Genomic DNA, 16,140 nt, shown 5'->3' with positions numbered 1-16,140 from the left:
CGGATCAACCTCACAGCTTCACCTAAAATGTCCTTAAGGAGATTATATATAAATCAATTAGCCCCATGTGCTAGGTGATTTAAAGTGGTAGCTTAACATCATTAAAAGAGGAAACAGTTTTCCATTATTCCATCAGGTTTTTTGTGTTGTTTTTTTTGTAAGTGCAGTCTGTGTCATTCACAATATCTAAGGTGTTGTCCAGCGCAAATAGAGCGGACCGGCAGACGTGTGCTGGCAGCGGCTGCTTTGATGCATCGCATTGATCAATGGCCAGCTTCGAATGATTAATGGTGGCCGTGTGGGACGTTCCACATTAGTCTTTATTAAAGACTCCAATAGCAATGTTTGGCGTACTGTGTGTGTGTAGGTGTGTGTGTGTGTGCGCGTGCGCACAACCATGTGACAGAAAAAGAGAGAAATAAGAAAGTAGAAAAGGTGTACAGTTTGGCTCACTTGCACATTTCATCATCAGATCATAATGTGTGTATTAAGAAAATTGACCTGTTTATTTGATTAAACTCAATGAGTTTGTCAGCCTGATGCTTGCTGTAAATCTGGATCAGATTTTAATGTGTGTATTCCAAAGCCCAATATTTTCTATCTAGCTAGTCCTGATACTTTCATCTAAAGAACTTTTTGTGAACTACTACGGCAAGTGACAATTATGAGATCGAGATACTAAATGCTTGAGCATTCTTAGTGTTGCACGTAGGAAGGAGCTGTATAATCAGAACTTCTGACTTGGTAATGTCAGTCAAGAGTTTAGTAATATTAGGTCACAAAGGTCACGGGTCATGTCAGACCGAGTGAGGCTTTAGTACTAACTTGAGTATCAAAGTAATACACATATTCAGACACTTAATCAGCCGGTGGGGTTCCTGTATGGTTGTGGTCTCAAAACTGTACGATGCATTCAGACCATTTCCTAGTTTTGAACCGTCTCAATATCCCACAGATGAATTCCAGATGTTTTGTATTTAAATGGCATAAACTGACAGGAAGTAAACCTTGAGCCGAGCTGTTGCCCTAGCAACATAAATCAGTTGAAGTCCACTAAAATGGACCACTTCTGCTTTTTTTTTTCTCTGTGCCGTGTGCACATATTAGTCAGATTTATAAAAATGTGAGAATGCATGGTGGCCTTTTGAGAAAATACATAGAAGCCTCTCTTCTTGACATTTTGCTCTGCATCTCCCCTTCCTTGTGCTAGCACTTTATGAAATGAGCTTGCTTTAAGGTAGGCTAGACATTTTTGTAATTTTCAGTCATTCATTACTATTCCAAGGACGCTGTATTTATTCAAATGCATGTTTTTTTTAAGCTGGATGTGTTCAAACTAGCTCTGTGTAAAAGACCCTGCATTTCCCACTGAGAACATTTCCTTTCATTCTTCTGAGGCAGGAAATAAAGGAGGGGAAAAAAGAGGAAAGAGCCCTTTGAAACGCACGGCCACATCTAAACAAAATCCAGTCATTTCAACACACACACACACACACACAAAATCCCCATAGCAACATCCTTTTTTTATGGGAAAAGAAGATGCACTCAACATCGCTGACAATGCCAATACTCTTCTCATTGTGTGGCACCACACAGGAGGTACAGTGTTACTGCGTCCGCTCAACGAGGAGCAGCTCACACAAAACAAAGTCAGGTCCCGGGTGTTCTTTGTGCCGTAATTGGATCTGTCGAGAACACAAATTAAGTTGAACTGTGCGCCGCTCCGTTTTTTTTTTTTTATTTTAACTGTGATGCCGAACGGGGCTATTTAAGGACAAAAAGTTGCAAATAAAGGAGAAATCTCAGGCTGCTGTTTAATGCACACATGTACCCTTGATTTTGTGTGCCACTTTTCTTCATGCGTTAATGTGCACCTTAAGCTGCGTTCAGATATACAACAGCACCGTGTGAAGAATCTGAGCCCTGTTTTACAATTTGGGAAACGTAACAATTTGTATGCAGGTGGAGACTAGAAGATTGATATTCCCTTCATGTTTGATTGATGGATATTAAAACATAAACTCTGCCTGTCAGCACCTCTGAAGTGTACTGAATAACACGTTGTATAGTTTTTTTTTAATGTAAATGTTAAAAAAATAACTTTATTTATTTATCAATTCACTTGTTTTCTATGCTGGGCCATTTCATGGAAGCAACTAGTGCCGCCTCCCGTGGTCTCCATGGTGACGACGCAGAGGGCACCCGAAGAAAAACACAGGGCCTCCTAGATAGAACATTTGCAAATCACCAATACGCAACACATGCACACGTACCGGGTTTTCGAGCCCGTTTCGCCCGAAAAGATCAATCCCCACCGACGTAACACAATACCTTTTAATTCGCTTTAAGTGCAGCAGCATCTTTCACCTGCTGCCCACATCTTGTCAATGTGCAATTTATTTCACAGTCAGACCTCCTCCTTTCTCTCCCGTATGTGTCCCGATCCCAAAATGCACGGCTCGTCTGGAGAGTTTCCAGCAGAGAGAGTTTTCACACATCCTGTCTGTTTGGGTATTGATCCAATGTAAATCTCCCCCTTTTTTTTTTCTCCCTGATGACATTGTAGCTGTAGCTTTTGTTGAGCTTCAAGCACACACTAATCGCATTTTGCCTCCTGCCATCTTTAATTGGTTGGCTAAAGAGTTTATGGATAAAGCCAGAGCGTCCTTGGGGAAAGTTGCCCAGTCTTAAAGGACAGTGGAGGAAAAAAAAAAAGAAAAAGCAGTCTTAGGCGTTGCATTTGGACGATTACAGTGGTAGTTCTTTGACTAGTGGGAACCGAGCCAAGAATCAGAGCTAAGCTTCCTCAAAGTCAATCATCGTCAGTGTTTTTCTCTTTGAGTCCCCTTCTATCTTAGAGAATGTTTTTACCTCAATCGTTCCATAAAAGTGTGAATGATTTGGCCGACTTTGAGGCCTCGATGCAAAGATATGGTTCAGGGAAGTTTAACCAGTTTAACCAGTTTATCCAGCCAAAAATAATATTTGCAAACCAAACTTTGGTTCCAGTGCAGCAGATAAAGTCATTTTTTGAGGAATTGTAAGCGTGCAACGTGTCCTAGTTATTGTCGTACGCTTTTTTGCTTTCGGAGAAACATTTTAATACATTAGTGCAACAATGCAGTGTGTCAGCACATGGCGTCATCTATTGGTTCACTTCTACACCCTTATTTTTAGTGGCCGCCAGCAGTAGTGAGGTTTTTACTTTTTCACTGCACTTAGCTAACATGTTCCATTTCTGTCCGTGACCTTTTCTTCTATATTTTTTTATTTCTTATTCATGCGAATGAGCATTGACTGGAACATCTGCCAATTTAAGCGCTTTCAACCTTACATGTCCTGAGTGTTCACCTGTCTAAGGGGCTAGCTAACAGGGGGAGAAAAAAAAGTGATTTTCTCTTTCCTCTTTTGCGGCCTCAACAGAGACTAAGAGCCTCCAAAGGGGAGCACAGGTGTGATGGATTTGCAGCCTGCATACAGTTCTTAAAATGGCTTTTTTTATTTTGAATTAGACTCTGAGATATACTCCGTGTGATGTCAGTGCGGTGAACTATTGCCTTGGTGTAGGTGAGGGGAAAATCCATTATCTGGTTTGGAGTTTTTGTTCGGGTGGAGTGGAGCTCCAAATGTTGATGGTGCATGATATCCTTATTTATTCTCGGCATCATTTATCTGCATCAGCAGGAAACACTTCTGTAAAACCTGTGGAGAGCGGATACATGAATGATGTATAGATCTATACATACACAACTGTACATACATTTTATTACCTTGCTGCACAGAAAACGGTTTCCCAAGGTATTGAAAGGCTAATGTGAACTTTATATTATAATGCACTTTCATGCATTTATCTATGACAGGATACAACCTATCGATTCCTTATATTTCCTTATAAGGCTTACACTGGTTTCCGGTGCCATAGCAGCTGTAGCAGCATCTCAGAGTCTAAACACATTGTAGCATGTCTGCCTGTAAGTGTAAACGACAATAAATGACAATGCTTGGGACTTGGAAAACAAATGTACAACTGAAAAGTACCAGATAAAATGTAAAGAAATGATGTTGTTATGACGTATAATACTTAATCTTTGTAAGGGACTTGATCCATGGGTTGTAAGCATTAGCATTCACACGTAGAGTGTCAAATACATGGCATTTATCCACTTTCAGCCCATTTTTAGTCGCAAGATGTTTCAGCTCATTGCTGGTCTTTGCAACCTTACACGAAGGGAACATTTTACAGACATTACAAGAGGCTCAATCATCCTCCTCACCACCACGACTCCTTGTCGCTGCGAGTTTCGTCGGAGCGTTGGCGCCGAGTCTGACACGATGACGTGTGTGATTTGTTTGCGGCGCGCAGCCGTCAGAAGAACACGCCGGCGTTGACAAAAGGAATTACTCATCTAACAGGCGCCATTCCTTTTGTATCAGACTATTTGAATCTGAACTGGAAACATTTTTGAAATTCCCTTCCCTAGTGCCGAGGCCAGGGAACCATTCGGCTTTCAAGAACATCAAAATTACCTCTCAAACACAACCTCGGCATGAAGGCGTGATATTAAAGCCTTAACGAGCAAACCCTTTCAAAGGGGAAACCGTCCACTGCGTCAGCAAAGCACAGAGAATGGCTCATTTGGAGTGGACCCGTGAGGAATGAGGACCGTTCTGCTGGAGACCGCACAGCCAGCCGGCTGTTTCAAACTCTCCGCGGTGTTTATCTGATGCGGTTAACGCAAGCAATATCGCTCGGCATGTTATCAGCCCCCTACAGGTGACATAAAATAGAGATTAAAGGTATTATTGAGAGAGCTGCTGAAGCTGTTGCTCCTGAGTCAAAGCCACTGGCCTGTCACAATTATAAACCGCCATCATCACATATGTTCCAGATCCATTCAGATTACGGTCAGCGTCTCTCAAACCCTTATTTTAATTCACACATATCGCCATGGATGTACAACAGGCAGCAGGCCTCCGGCGCCTTGGTGCCGTCATTTATGTTTCGGCATAATGGGACAAAGAGCTTCATCTGTGAACAGCTGACTTCCATTCACAAATTCAGAGAGTCAGGAGTGTTCACATACAGCACATGAGCATGAACACACACACACACACCACATTGGGTAGCCCTACACACACATGAACATGAGAGGAAGTGCGTTCACAATAAATCCAGATGTGCCTTGAAAAACAAGGCAGAGAGGAAATGTGTCATGTGACGTCACTGACGGAGGGGAAGTTTGGGCCGTGTACGGCGTTGAACACGACAACACCGGAGCAACAGCACCATTAATCCACAGGCTACATGTGTATGAGTGGAATCTGCAGAGAAGAAGACAAATGCATACTAAAAGTGAGGGATATGTTTTTTTGGAACAGGAAATCGACAACATTCATAGTTCATATGTGTAATAAATGAAGTAGTCTTATAAAGTTAAACTGTTAAAAGCAGAGTCGTCTTCAATGTTGTTTTTACTTCCAGTGCTCCATTTTTGCAGTTTTGGTCATCTTTTTTTACATTTAGGACATTCAGTATTTGGATGTAAAACTAAAAATAATAATCCATAAGTGGACTGGAAAAGTGTGTAAACCATGTTTACAACAAACATATTGGTTTTAGTCTGGCAGTTCATATTCGTCTTCAATATCTTCTTACATTTTATTTTATTTGAACGTGTTTTATTTTTTTTCCAGCTTTTTCTGAGCAATGCGTCTGCTTCCCCAGATCTTTGCAATTAATTTGGTGGGAGCTACGTTTGATCTTATCACCAGTAACAAGGACGGACCGACCCACCAAAATAAGAGATGCTTCACATCTGCAGTGATCTGTGCAGCCCGTGTAGTCTGACCTTTTTTCAACTCTTTGAGGTCCGCGACATTTTCACCACCTTTATGACTTGTGCGACCCGTAGTCAGCGGGTAAACAGTATTGTATTTTAGACCTTAGCTATCAGAGGAATGTCAAGTGCTTCAAAGCTTGGAACCCAAAATCAAGGCTGCTGATTATCTTCAAAGCACTTTGTTCTTTAGCCAGCCGCGGCCCCCCTGTCCAATAATTGACGTCCACCAATCGATACCCAGCATTCGTGACGACCGACCCCCCCCCCCCCCCCCCCCCGTCCCACTGCATCAGTATCAGAGACAGATCTCTCTCCCCGACCCCAATGTTGCAACGATACATCACTGCCGAGTGAAAATTTCCATTTCCACCATGTTTTCGAGGTAATGGGGTGGAGAATGACAGAGTGTTTGCTATTATCTTATTGGAGAATCAGCGCGGCGTCCAATGGAAATGTAAGGCGGGCGTTTAATGGCGTGAGACAATCTTTAAGAGGGGGCACAGAATGGCCGCCGTGGGACCGAGGTTTCCCGCGATGCGTGCGTTCAGGGGAGCAGCGGCGTGTTCTTATTGAAGCAAGTTTAAAGAGTGCAAGTTGTGTCAAAAAGAAAAGAAAAAAGGAACAAAAGGATGTGTTGGACGTGGAGGCCCGGAGATGCTTCATGTGGATTTGCTCTGGTTTTTTTCTTCCCTTTTCTGCTGGAGGAAAAAAAAAACTGACAGTAACACAAAAATGTAAGGAGAGGGAAGAAAGAGACACAAAAGACAAAAACATTTTTTTAAATATTTGTGTAATTTCTCCTCAGCTCTTAATTGCATATTTCCCCTGAAGGATGGCTGCATAATGAGGCTGCCCAGGGGAGCCACCAAAGATTAATAGGACAGATAGGAACCCTCTGACATTAACATCATTTGTTTACCCTATTTCAATGAATAATAATAGACCACCTCCCTTGAAGATCCCTAGTCACTCATTAGTTCCGGTGTGTAGCTTGTTATGGATGGCAATATGGAAGCCAGCAGAAGCAGGAGAAACGCGTGTTCGTCTCGGACCTGGCCAGGCAGACAAAAACGCTTTCAAGAGGTCGCTGAGAATCAGGCCTTTTGATGACGATTCGATGCAGCTCCACACGATACGTTATCCATAGCTCACATTCAGCATGCAGGTGAACATTAAAGGAGATTAAATTGACTTTTGCATTCTGTTTGGTAAGAATGCAAATAACCAACCTCTTTCCCAGGAAGAAATACTGTTTTAATACTTAAATTATATATCACCTTAACCGCTCAAAGTTGATGTAAATTTGCATATAAAATACGTCATCTAGCACGGAGGACGTTGAGGTAGGATTTGGACTCTTCCTTTTAGTAATTAGTGTGTCGATGAGGATCTCCTTGGATTAACTGTTGTGCATCGTTCCTGCAGTAGTGGATCCAGCGTGATCCCTGCTATCAGGAGCATATTTTTCTCACGTCCCACCATATGAACATGACTTCATGTCCCCCTGCTTGTTGATGGCGCTGATGTTGCCTTCGGGCGTTTTGATTCTGCAGGGTCGGCCTGCAGGTTAGACTAGAAATACGGTGGCCTTGGTTGTCAGGGCACTCGAGGATTCCTACCTTTTTTTTTTTTTTCTGGCAACACATTACAAAAGTAAAAGTCAGCTCTGAAAGCTTTGAGCATTAATTGCCACAGAGTGGTGCAGTCCGTGGAGAGGCAGCTGCTGGGTTTTTTGCACACGGTGGACAGTTCGAGGCTGCATTAGAGAAGCGAGGCGGTTTTGGCCTGGATCCGTGCGCGGCGTTCCTTCTCACTGTACTGATGAGAGCATTTTCCCCTCTCGCTGATTTGCCAACTTGTTCCCCCTTTTTAAAGGGTGCACTGGCGAAATGACATCATGCTCTTTGTGCAGTTACGAGGCCAACGGCTATGAAAGAGTCCATTCGCCCGCGGCCGCGCTGCACGTCATTACTGTTCAGCTGTGGTGGGCTTCGGGGAAATCGTATCATTCATTTAGCTTCGGTACGGATTGGAAATCTTTCTCGTCCACCAGACATGTGCTTTCGTCAGAGGATCCCATTTTGCTCACATTTCTTCATGCTACTTTCTGTCAACTCCCGCATATCATGTTTCACGGGACCTACCGTGCTCCCCGATAACGAGTCGAGCAATCCTAAGGGAGTTTACATGGGCGGTGATGTAGCTCGAGTCGGAATCTTTTTCCCGGGGACGTCATTCGATTTTGCGTTAAAAAAAAATAAAAATAAAGGAACAAGACCCCCCCCCCCCCCACATCTGTATCACTCCACCATGATTCACTAGTGCAGGGGGCCTCGTTTCTCCCTCTGCAGTTTGTTTTACTGACGTGATGATTTCACTCGCCTTGTGCCTCACTTCACACGCAGGGCTGTGAAGAGGTGAAGGACAGAGACAAACAAATCATTGTTTGTACAAATGAAGCTTCTCGGTGATGGTTTGGATTTAGATTTCAAGCTGAACATCAAACCCCCAAAAGCTTTTGAGTGGTTGGTACAGTTATATCTGTAACTTTATAACTTTATTTTAATTTATAACGGCAACACGTAAGACATATTTGTTGTTTTTCTTTCTCCGTGATCAAAAACGTGTCATCTGGTCCTCTGTGGAAAGCGAACAAACCGCTCTGTCAGTGACGTCCAACAAAGCAAAGAGGGATCTCGGCTCATCGGGGAGCCGTCTTTGCTTTGGTCAATCAATATTTAAATGGGCTCGGCAGAGCGGCCTGTTTGTTTCATGTTGGTCCGCTGCATGCGGGAGAGTTTGCATTGGACGCGTTTCCGTCTGCCCTCTCGTGAATGTGACTTTGTAGTGGAGGGACTCTCGTCCTCGTCCGTGCAATTCCGCGTTGGTGCAGACTGAGGCGTCTCCACAGGCGCGATATGATCAGCCGTGATTGTTTTTACAAACATTTATGCACCCCGGAGGAATGACTTTGGTCAACGGCTGGCTTTTCCATATTAGATTAAAAGGCTGCAAGTATCAACTGTCCAGTCAGTTGGATTGGCCATAAATCTTCTGCATGTAGTCTTCATACTGACATGATAAAATATATATTTTTTTTTAATAAGTCAATTTAAGTGAAATGTCTCCACATCTGCTTAATGGATTGTGCCAAGATTTGTTGCGGACAATCATTGTTCCAAGAGGATACATCACTGCAGTTTTCTGGTTCAGTATGAAGTAGTTCTAGAAGAAGTCCTTTTTCCTAATTCATTATTAGATTAATCTAAGATGTTCGAATTATACCTGCTAAACATCAGCGTTATGCTAACACTGCCATTACGACTGAAGCACAGTCCCACAGTGTTGCTCGACACAATAAACCTCCGTGGGAGGCCTAGTTCAACACAGCTAATGGACACAAACAATTCTCGGATGCCTTTACCAAACAATTTTAAAAAAAGGCTTTCTTTTTTTAAAGCTCACTGTATTCTACACAAGCTACAGTTATGTGTTTGTTACCAAGACAAGCGCATATGTACTTGAGTAATGTTTGGTGAATGAAGGCCCTCCTCCAAGTCTGGAGTCCAGGGGATTTTTGTGTTTTGCTGCCTCCTCTCCTCCCTCCCTCCCTCCCTCCCTCCCTCTCCTCCCTCGCTGTTTCTTTGCGGACTCCAGTGCACCCGATAGGACACCGAGCTGTATGTGAATCAATTTGGAACACCATCCATTTGTGGGAATAGAATTAAACTTGTCAACCGCACCCCTTTAGTTCCTCCTCCCTCTTTATCTCTCCTTCCCTCTGTAGTAGCATGCTCCTTTCCCAGTTAGGCGTACAGTACCAGGAGTAGCAGCTATAGGAGGGCTTAGGGTTAGCCTTGTGGGGGGGGGGGGGGGGGGGGGAGACGGGATTAAGAGAAAGCACCAAAGTTAGCAGCCTTCAAAGGAAGCGGAGAGAGGAGCCACATTTCTTTTGAATGGTTGTGTGCTCAAGGGTCTTTGTGTAATGGTGAATCATTACATGGGGCATGGAGTCACGGATATGTAAATGAGGCTCAGCGCTTTACATGCGAACTGAACGTTGCATTCTATGAAAGAAAAGGACGATATTTAAAAAAAAAACAGTTCGCTTTGATTTGTTCTTTTTTTAAGTGGAACTCACACAAACATTTTGGTTTGGCAACAACGAGAGAATGTAATGAGTTTTTTTTCTGCTTTGTGCATGTTGCTGCATCGTGATATTCCAATCTGTGGCAGCCGTTCATTGATTGTAATGTCCGTATGTCTGAGATCCACTTGTGCCAACACACAGAAATTCAAACAGGAACATTTGTTCTTCTGAGACGTTAATATAAATAGCAAATCATTCTCCAAATTGTGTGGACAACATGAAAGGCTCGAAAGGAAAATGCCGTAAGCCGTTCATCTGGTATGAAGAAGTAATCAATAATGAATGCCTTTCATTCATTTTTAGATAATTCTGAAGAGTAGTTTGTAGAATGTTAAAAAAGAAGGACATGAGGGATGTTATTTTAAGAGTAATACCAGTATTTTCTTACTCTGTGAGGCCTCATCCATCAAAATTAACCTATTAGTGACCTTTGATTAGACTTTGTCTAATGAATCGCAATAAGCACGTCGAGGCTTTAAATCAACAGTGATGACTAAAGCTATTATTGGAGACTTAAAAGAGTTATAAAGTCTTGGTAATGAAGGATTTAAAGTCAGAAAAGTGTTTATCCGACCAATTCTCATCTGCCGTTGAACATTTGATCAGATGCGCGTTTCTCTTGAAAACGTAGGTGTAGTCACGTGAAGGTAAACTTGTGCGCTCCTCCTCAGTGGGGGTTAGGGGTCAAACGCGTATCAGGTGCAGTGGGGATAACGTTCTCTATCTGCTCTTAATGAAAATGTAAAATCTAGTTTAGAAATGCACTCCGGAGAGAGTAAAACCAAGGGGCTGTTTTTTTTTTTTACAAAAAGCCCAGATATGTTTCTCTATCATGGGACGGGGAAAAAAAAAGCCAATGAGAGAAACCCGCACCGCTGCAACGAAATGAGAGCCGAGGGCGTTTTGGGTCATTTGCACGCAACCCGACATCGCAGAACGCAAGGATGACCAGCGATGGCGAAGAGGACTCCTCCTGAAACACCCTCATGGCCTCATGGACCCTCTGCTCTTGCCAAGGAGTTGATTACAGGCAGATTCCATCATGTAAAAGCTGCAGATTTAATACAGTGTGTGTGCGCGCCACGCGCCACGTGGGGATTTAAGCCGACTCTCCCCGAACATGACCTCAAAGTACGGCACGTGAGCATTGGCTGGGAATTACCGCTCAAATGACACAAATCCCATCCTTGCACTGCATACACACCCGGTTTTAGAGCATATTGAGTCTGCCCTCCTTTCAACGCAAAACACATTGCGGTTCTGTGCTGTAAAAAACGTTGTCTTGCTCATCAGGTTTTTGTTTTCTCAAGTAAATATATGGATATGTGTCTGATGCGTCATCCATTTCTAGTTTAGACACACCGGGCTCTGAAAAGTGATTACTGTTGCGCCGAGCTTATCAGATCGGTTTAAGAACTCGCTAATGGCCTGATAAGACACATTAAAGCGATAATAAGGATTTAATGTAGTTAAATGTGGTCAGGCTCCGGTCGGCGGAGGATTGATCCTTTTTTTTTTTTTTTAAACGGGACATAAAGTATGAACTCTGAACGTACGGATAAGATATTAAATGGATCCGCAGCATGTACAACGCGCATTTCCGGCGTAATCCGCACTCATCCGACTCCCGGCTTTTGGTCCATGCTGTGTGGGATGTCAGAACACTCCGGGATATAATTGATTTCCGCTGCGATTTGGAAGGAACACTGCTTTCCACTTTTTAAAGCCTCACCCCCGTCCTCTGTCTCCGTGCTTTATGCTCATGCTTTCTGCAGAAAAATCTCACTCAAATTGTGATTTTCTTTTTCCTGAACCAAATTTATCGGCTTCTTTCATTGCATAATATTTATCTCTAGTGCATGCTGCATATTCTCTTTCTTATTTTTTTTTGGGGGGGGGGGAACTTGCTGTTTCCTTCTTGCCTGCTATTACTCCTCTCCACCCCTCTCTGTCTTATACACGTTGACGCAACTTGAGATGTCTCTGCCTGATGTCAGTGTGATGATGCGGCTGCAAAGGATGGGTGTTCCTGCTGCTCCTTTGCCAACGCTTGGGGTGGTGCTCAGTGTGTCCATCTGCTCATGGCCCAGGGAGGAAAATCCTCAAACACACAGACCTCTGGTTTAAAATACATCCGCACACTCACACGCACACTTGTGTGCACTGAGACCCACATGCACAAAATAAAGACCTCGGCAGGGATCCTACTCGAGTCCTTCAGGATGCAAGGCGATTCAAGGACACGTTCAAATCAACTTGTAAATTGTAAAGAAATCAAGTCTCTCCTGGCCTCAGAACGCTAAGCGTTTCATCCACATCATCCCCCCCAAATCCTTACAAGCGACGCTGAATCGACACCAAAAGTCAACGGGCGGCTTGGGTTTTGTTTGTAAATCCCAGAGTTGAAATAATGACCGTGGTTTTTGATGTGTTTCTGTTTCTTCTCTTCTCTGTCCCTCTCCCTTAGGGGTCTGTTTGCAAGCCATTACACTGAGACACATTACCGGGAGGATGGAAGTTCAGTCACCGGCGCTCACAGCTCCACGGTACGGTGACGTTCGACAGCTTTTTGACGTTTATGGCCGAGCTGACGGGGGAAGTGGTGCACCGCTGTGTTACGCTGGAACAAAGTGACCCTTTAAAAGTGATCACGAAGACAGATGTTTTTCCCTTTAGGGATGGGGGGGGGGTGGGGGGGGGAGGATGATAAATCTATGCTGAATCTATTGGAAATAGATAGTTTGTTTTGATTGGTTCTATTTCGCGTCCCCCGTGTGTTTTTGAAAGCCTCCGGCTGCGGCTGAACCAGGACATCTATCCCGCGGGCCCACTTCGTGATAAGCCGAGTTCTACGCTGGCAGATTTTCAGCCAACATTGCCATCAGGATTTCATCGTGGAATCCCCTTATAGCAGCTGATCTATTCCTGAGTACTTCTGACTTTCTCTTCTATGTGTATGCTAGCGGTGTTAAGCGGGAGTGAACGCTGCTCTTGAAAATAGAGAAAAAGGCTCAATTTCCTTTTGAGTTTTCAGTACTAATTCCCCCCCGTGTCCCTATGGGAGAATTGTTTGTGCATAAAGGTGTGATTTTCTTTACGTTAGGAGCCGCTGGATAACATTTCTGCGGAATTCCCAACACCTTTTGATTCATGTTCAAGATCGTTGTCTCTTTGTTGACTCACTTAACAGTCTTTTAATCTTTTGCAATTTGATTCAATCTCTGTTTAATTGATTGACGTTGAAGACCGATTCGACGCTCACGCCTTTGATGAGAAATGTTTGGTCTTTTCGACAAAGGCTGACAGGTCGATTTCCCGCAGAGACAAACAGTGTTTTTCACCTTTTTTAATCTTGACTTGGGAGGATGTTACAAGCGTTGCATCAGGCTGTCAAATAGACTGTATTGTCTTAGATAAGCGTCACATTGTCAGTACCTGCTGTCACTGAACTGCCAGCATCCGTGTGTCATTCCAGGGGTCCGCGGAAAGAGGGGTACACGTGGATATGCTCTGCCATTTCGTGAATTATCTGATAAGACAGGAAAAGCTAAATAAATACAATAACTTCCGCTGCTTCTGCTCCAGCAAACAACACCGTATAACACGAACGAGAGCGGGAACGGATAATCATTTTCTACCCTTAAAGCCACTCGAGGGCAAACATAACCAGCAAATTGGATTACAAGGGGTTAACTGAGATGTATTCCATTTCTGCTCAGCTTTTTGAGGCTTCAGGAAATCTTAAAAATAGCTTATAACTACATAATTTCCTTTGAATGAATTTAGCTGCTTTAAAAGTCACTAACACATTGAGTACAATCGAGGATGACAACTGCTATCCTTGTCTGTTTTTCTTGTATGAAAGGTGAACTGATCTAGGTCAAGCATAAACACAGAGCCTTTGTAGCTGCTCTATTTTTATAATAATTGTAATGACTCTCAATTCCATTTACGCGGCTCAGTAACCATCTTTCCCCAGAGTATTTCCTTTGACATTTGAATATTTGAGGGGAGAGATGGTCAACATAGTGACCATTGACTTTGCTTCTGGGCAATAAACGGAGGTGTATAGTCCCTCTTAACCAGAGTCCCTGCCTTGGCTTCCCTTTCGCTGGGACAACAAGGTTTTCTCCGAGTCTGAGGAGCTTTAAATATCCACTTTTTTCCATTTTGCAGACCCCTCTATTGGAATAATGCATGAAAAACTGTCAAGTCCCTTCTGTGTCAGCACTCCTGCTTCACTTCAACTGTGAAGTTTGCATTTATTTATGGAGGAAGAGAAGAGGAAGCACTGTAACGAGCAGCGTTTATTTGTTCTTCTTTTTCAATATAGTAAATATTTAAATGTATTTTCAAGTGTTTTAACATTTGTATGCGGGGGAAAAAAGCTGCTATCTGTTGTATCACGAAAAAAAAGATGCTCCCCAAGTACACGTTTGTAAATGAAATGAACATTTAATCTCCCTTGTGACTAAAACAATCCTCCTCTTTTAGAATAACTGCTACTACCACGGGGAGGTGCAGTCGCATCCCGACTCTGATGTCACCTTAAGCACCTGCACGGGCCTCCGGTGAGAAACCTAACCCTCATTTCGTATTCAAGCAGCATCTCAACACTGCCCTTCGAGTGCTATTTGCCGCTGCAATGTTTATATTTACTTAAGTCACTTTGCACAGCAGCCCATTGCTCTTAAGCCCCTTAAGCCCGCTGTCAGTAAGTCGGCGTTGGAATTGGAGAAAGTGTCACGCCTCATTGTCTCTGTCCACAAGGGCCTCCGGTTATTGTTGGTTTGGCAGTAATTGGCTTCTTGCCGTTGCTAATGACCAACCACAATGGCATCTCCTGCTAAATTATACAGCAAGGAAACATTTCAGGAGACTCAAAGTGTTTCGATCTAGTTATTTTATCCATTTGTTCAATATCCGGCTAACAATGTGGGAATTTTAATAATTTCAAAAAAAAGATTTGATTAATCAATTACAAAGTGCATTGCTGCATTAATAATGCTCACAAGGAAAATGTTTAGAAGCTCCGTGGGGTTCGGAACTAGTGGGCCTGTTGAAAAAGAAACTGCACTGGAGTGAGCCCCGTTCACTCAAATTGTGGACGTTGGGGATTGGTCAAGCTTTAAAGGCTTTGATTTCAGATTTGCACCGCTGTCTCCGCAGAGGCTTCATCGCGCTCGAAAACAAGACATTCATCATCGAGCCGGTGTCTGGACATGACAACGGTGCCCACTTCATCTACCGGGTGGAAGAACTCAAACTGACCCCAGGAGCCTGCGGCCACGGCTTCAACGTGTCATCGGTCGCCCCTGAAAACCACATGAAAAGCCCGCTTCAGTCCTTCCACACGAGGGTGAGACTGCACTTACGTTTGTTTCTTTAATTGCAAAAGGTTGTGCAACAGCCTCGAGATACCACAGTCCAAAAATATACAGTCCCCAACTTGAGCTGATTGTTTTTTAATTGTCGAATGTTTTCGCCGAACGTTCTCTTCCCTGAAAGATAAATGGGCGCCCAACCAAGGCTCTGCAAACTGGCAGGCCGATCAGTTTGGATAAGTTCCCAGAGGGGGTTGCCACGGGCTTGACACATTTTATCTGCGCTTACAGCCCCAAAGTCGAGGGACCACGCAGGTTTGGCCAAGGATTTGCATAGAGCAGGTGCAGCATCCATCTGCTACTATTCCCAAGCATTGAAAACTCCATTTGAGTCAGGAAGTGAAACGCACCAACATACACCGTACTTAATGACCCCTGAGTAATAGCTGGGCGTTGTCATTTGAAAAAGAGCATCAGTTCTGCCTCCAGATGGGCTATCTGGGCAAAAGAGATCAATGAATGTGGCCATATGACCCGTGTGATGCCCTGGCTTCGCAAAGCTGTACGATGCAAAAGGGAAGCAACATAAAAATGATGGTGGCTCGGTAGTAGTTTTTTTGGGAGGGGGAATTTGCTTATTCATTGACTTTTTTTTGCCAAGAGTAAAATACAAAATTAGGTTTTGGATCTGGATGTTAAATACGAATCAACAGCTGAAAGTCAATTTCCGAAAGTGACAAATGAAGCTAATCAATTAACGCGCTGAATCCATTTTAATCGAATGTGTGGAGTGTAAAAAGTTGTGGTTCTTCTTGACTAATAATGT

General features: G+C 43.5%; 1 protein-coding gene across 1 annotated transcript in view; it reads left to right on the top strand.

The window, feature by feature from the left end:
- The window catches only part of adam12b (ADAM metallopeptidase domain 12b), a 57,840-nt gene that overhangs the window by 14,311 nt on the left and 27,389 nt on the right, over positions 1-16,140 (top strand). Inside the window, exons 4-6 of the mRNA XM_037466081.2 lie at positions 12,458-12,536; positions 14,485-14,561; positions 15,160-15,349. Coding sequence (XP_037321978.2) covers positions 12,458-12,536; positions 14,485-14,561; positions 15,160-15,349 — 346 coding nt within the window. The remainder of the gene's footprint in view (positions 1-12,457; positions 12,537-14,484; positions 14,562-15,159; positions 15,350-16,140) is intronic.

Source organism: Pungitius pungitius, chromosome 13, assembly GCF_949316345.1.
Source record: "Pungitius pungitius chromosome 13, fPunPun2.1, whole genome shotgun sequence".
NCBI lineage: Eukaryota > Metazoa > Chordata > Actinopteri > Perciformes > Gasterosteidae > Pungitius > Pungitius pungitius.
The sequence above is the reverse complement of the archived record's forward strand: the minus strand, read 5'-3'. Positions and strand labels throughout refer to the sequence as shown.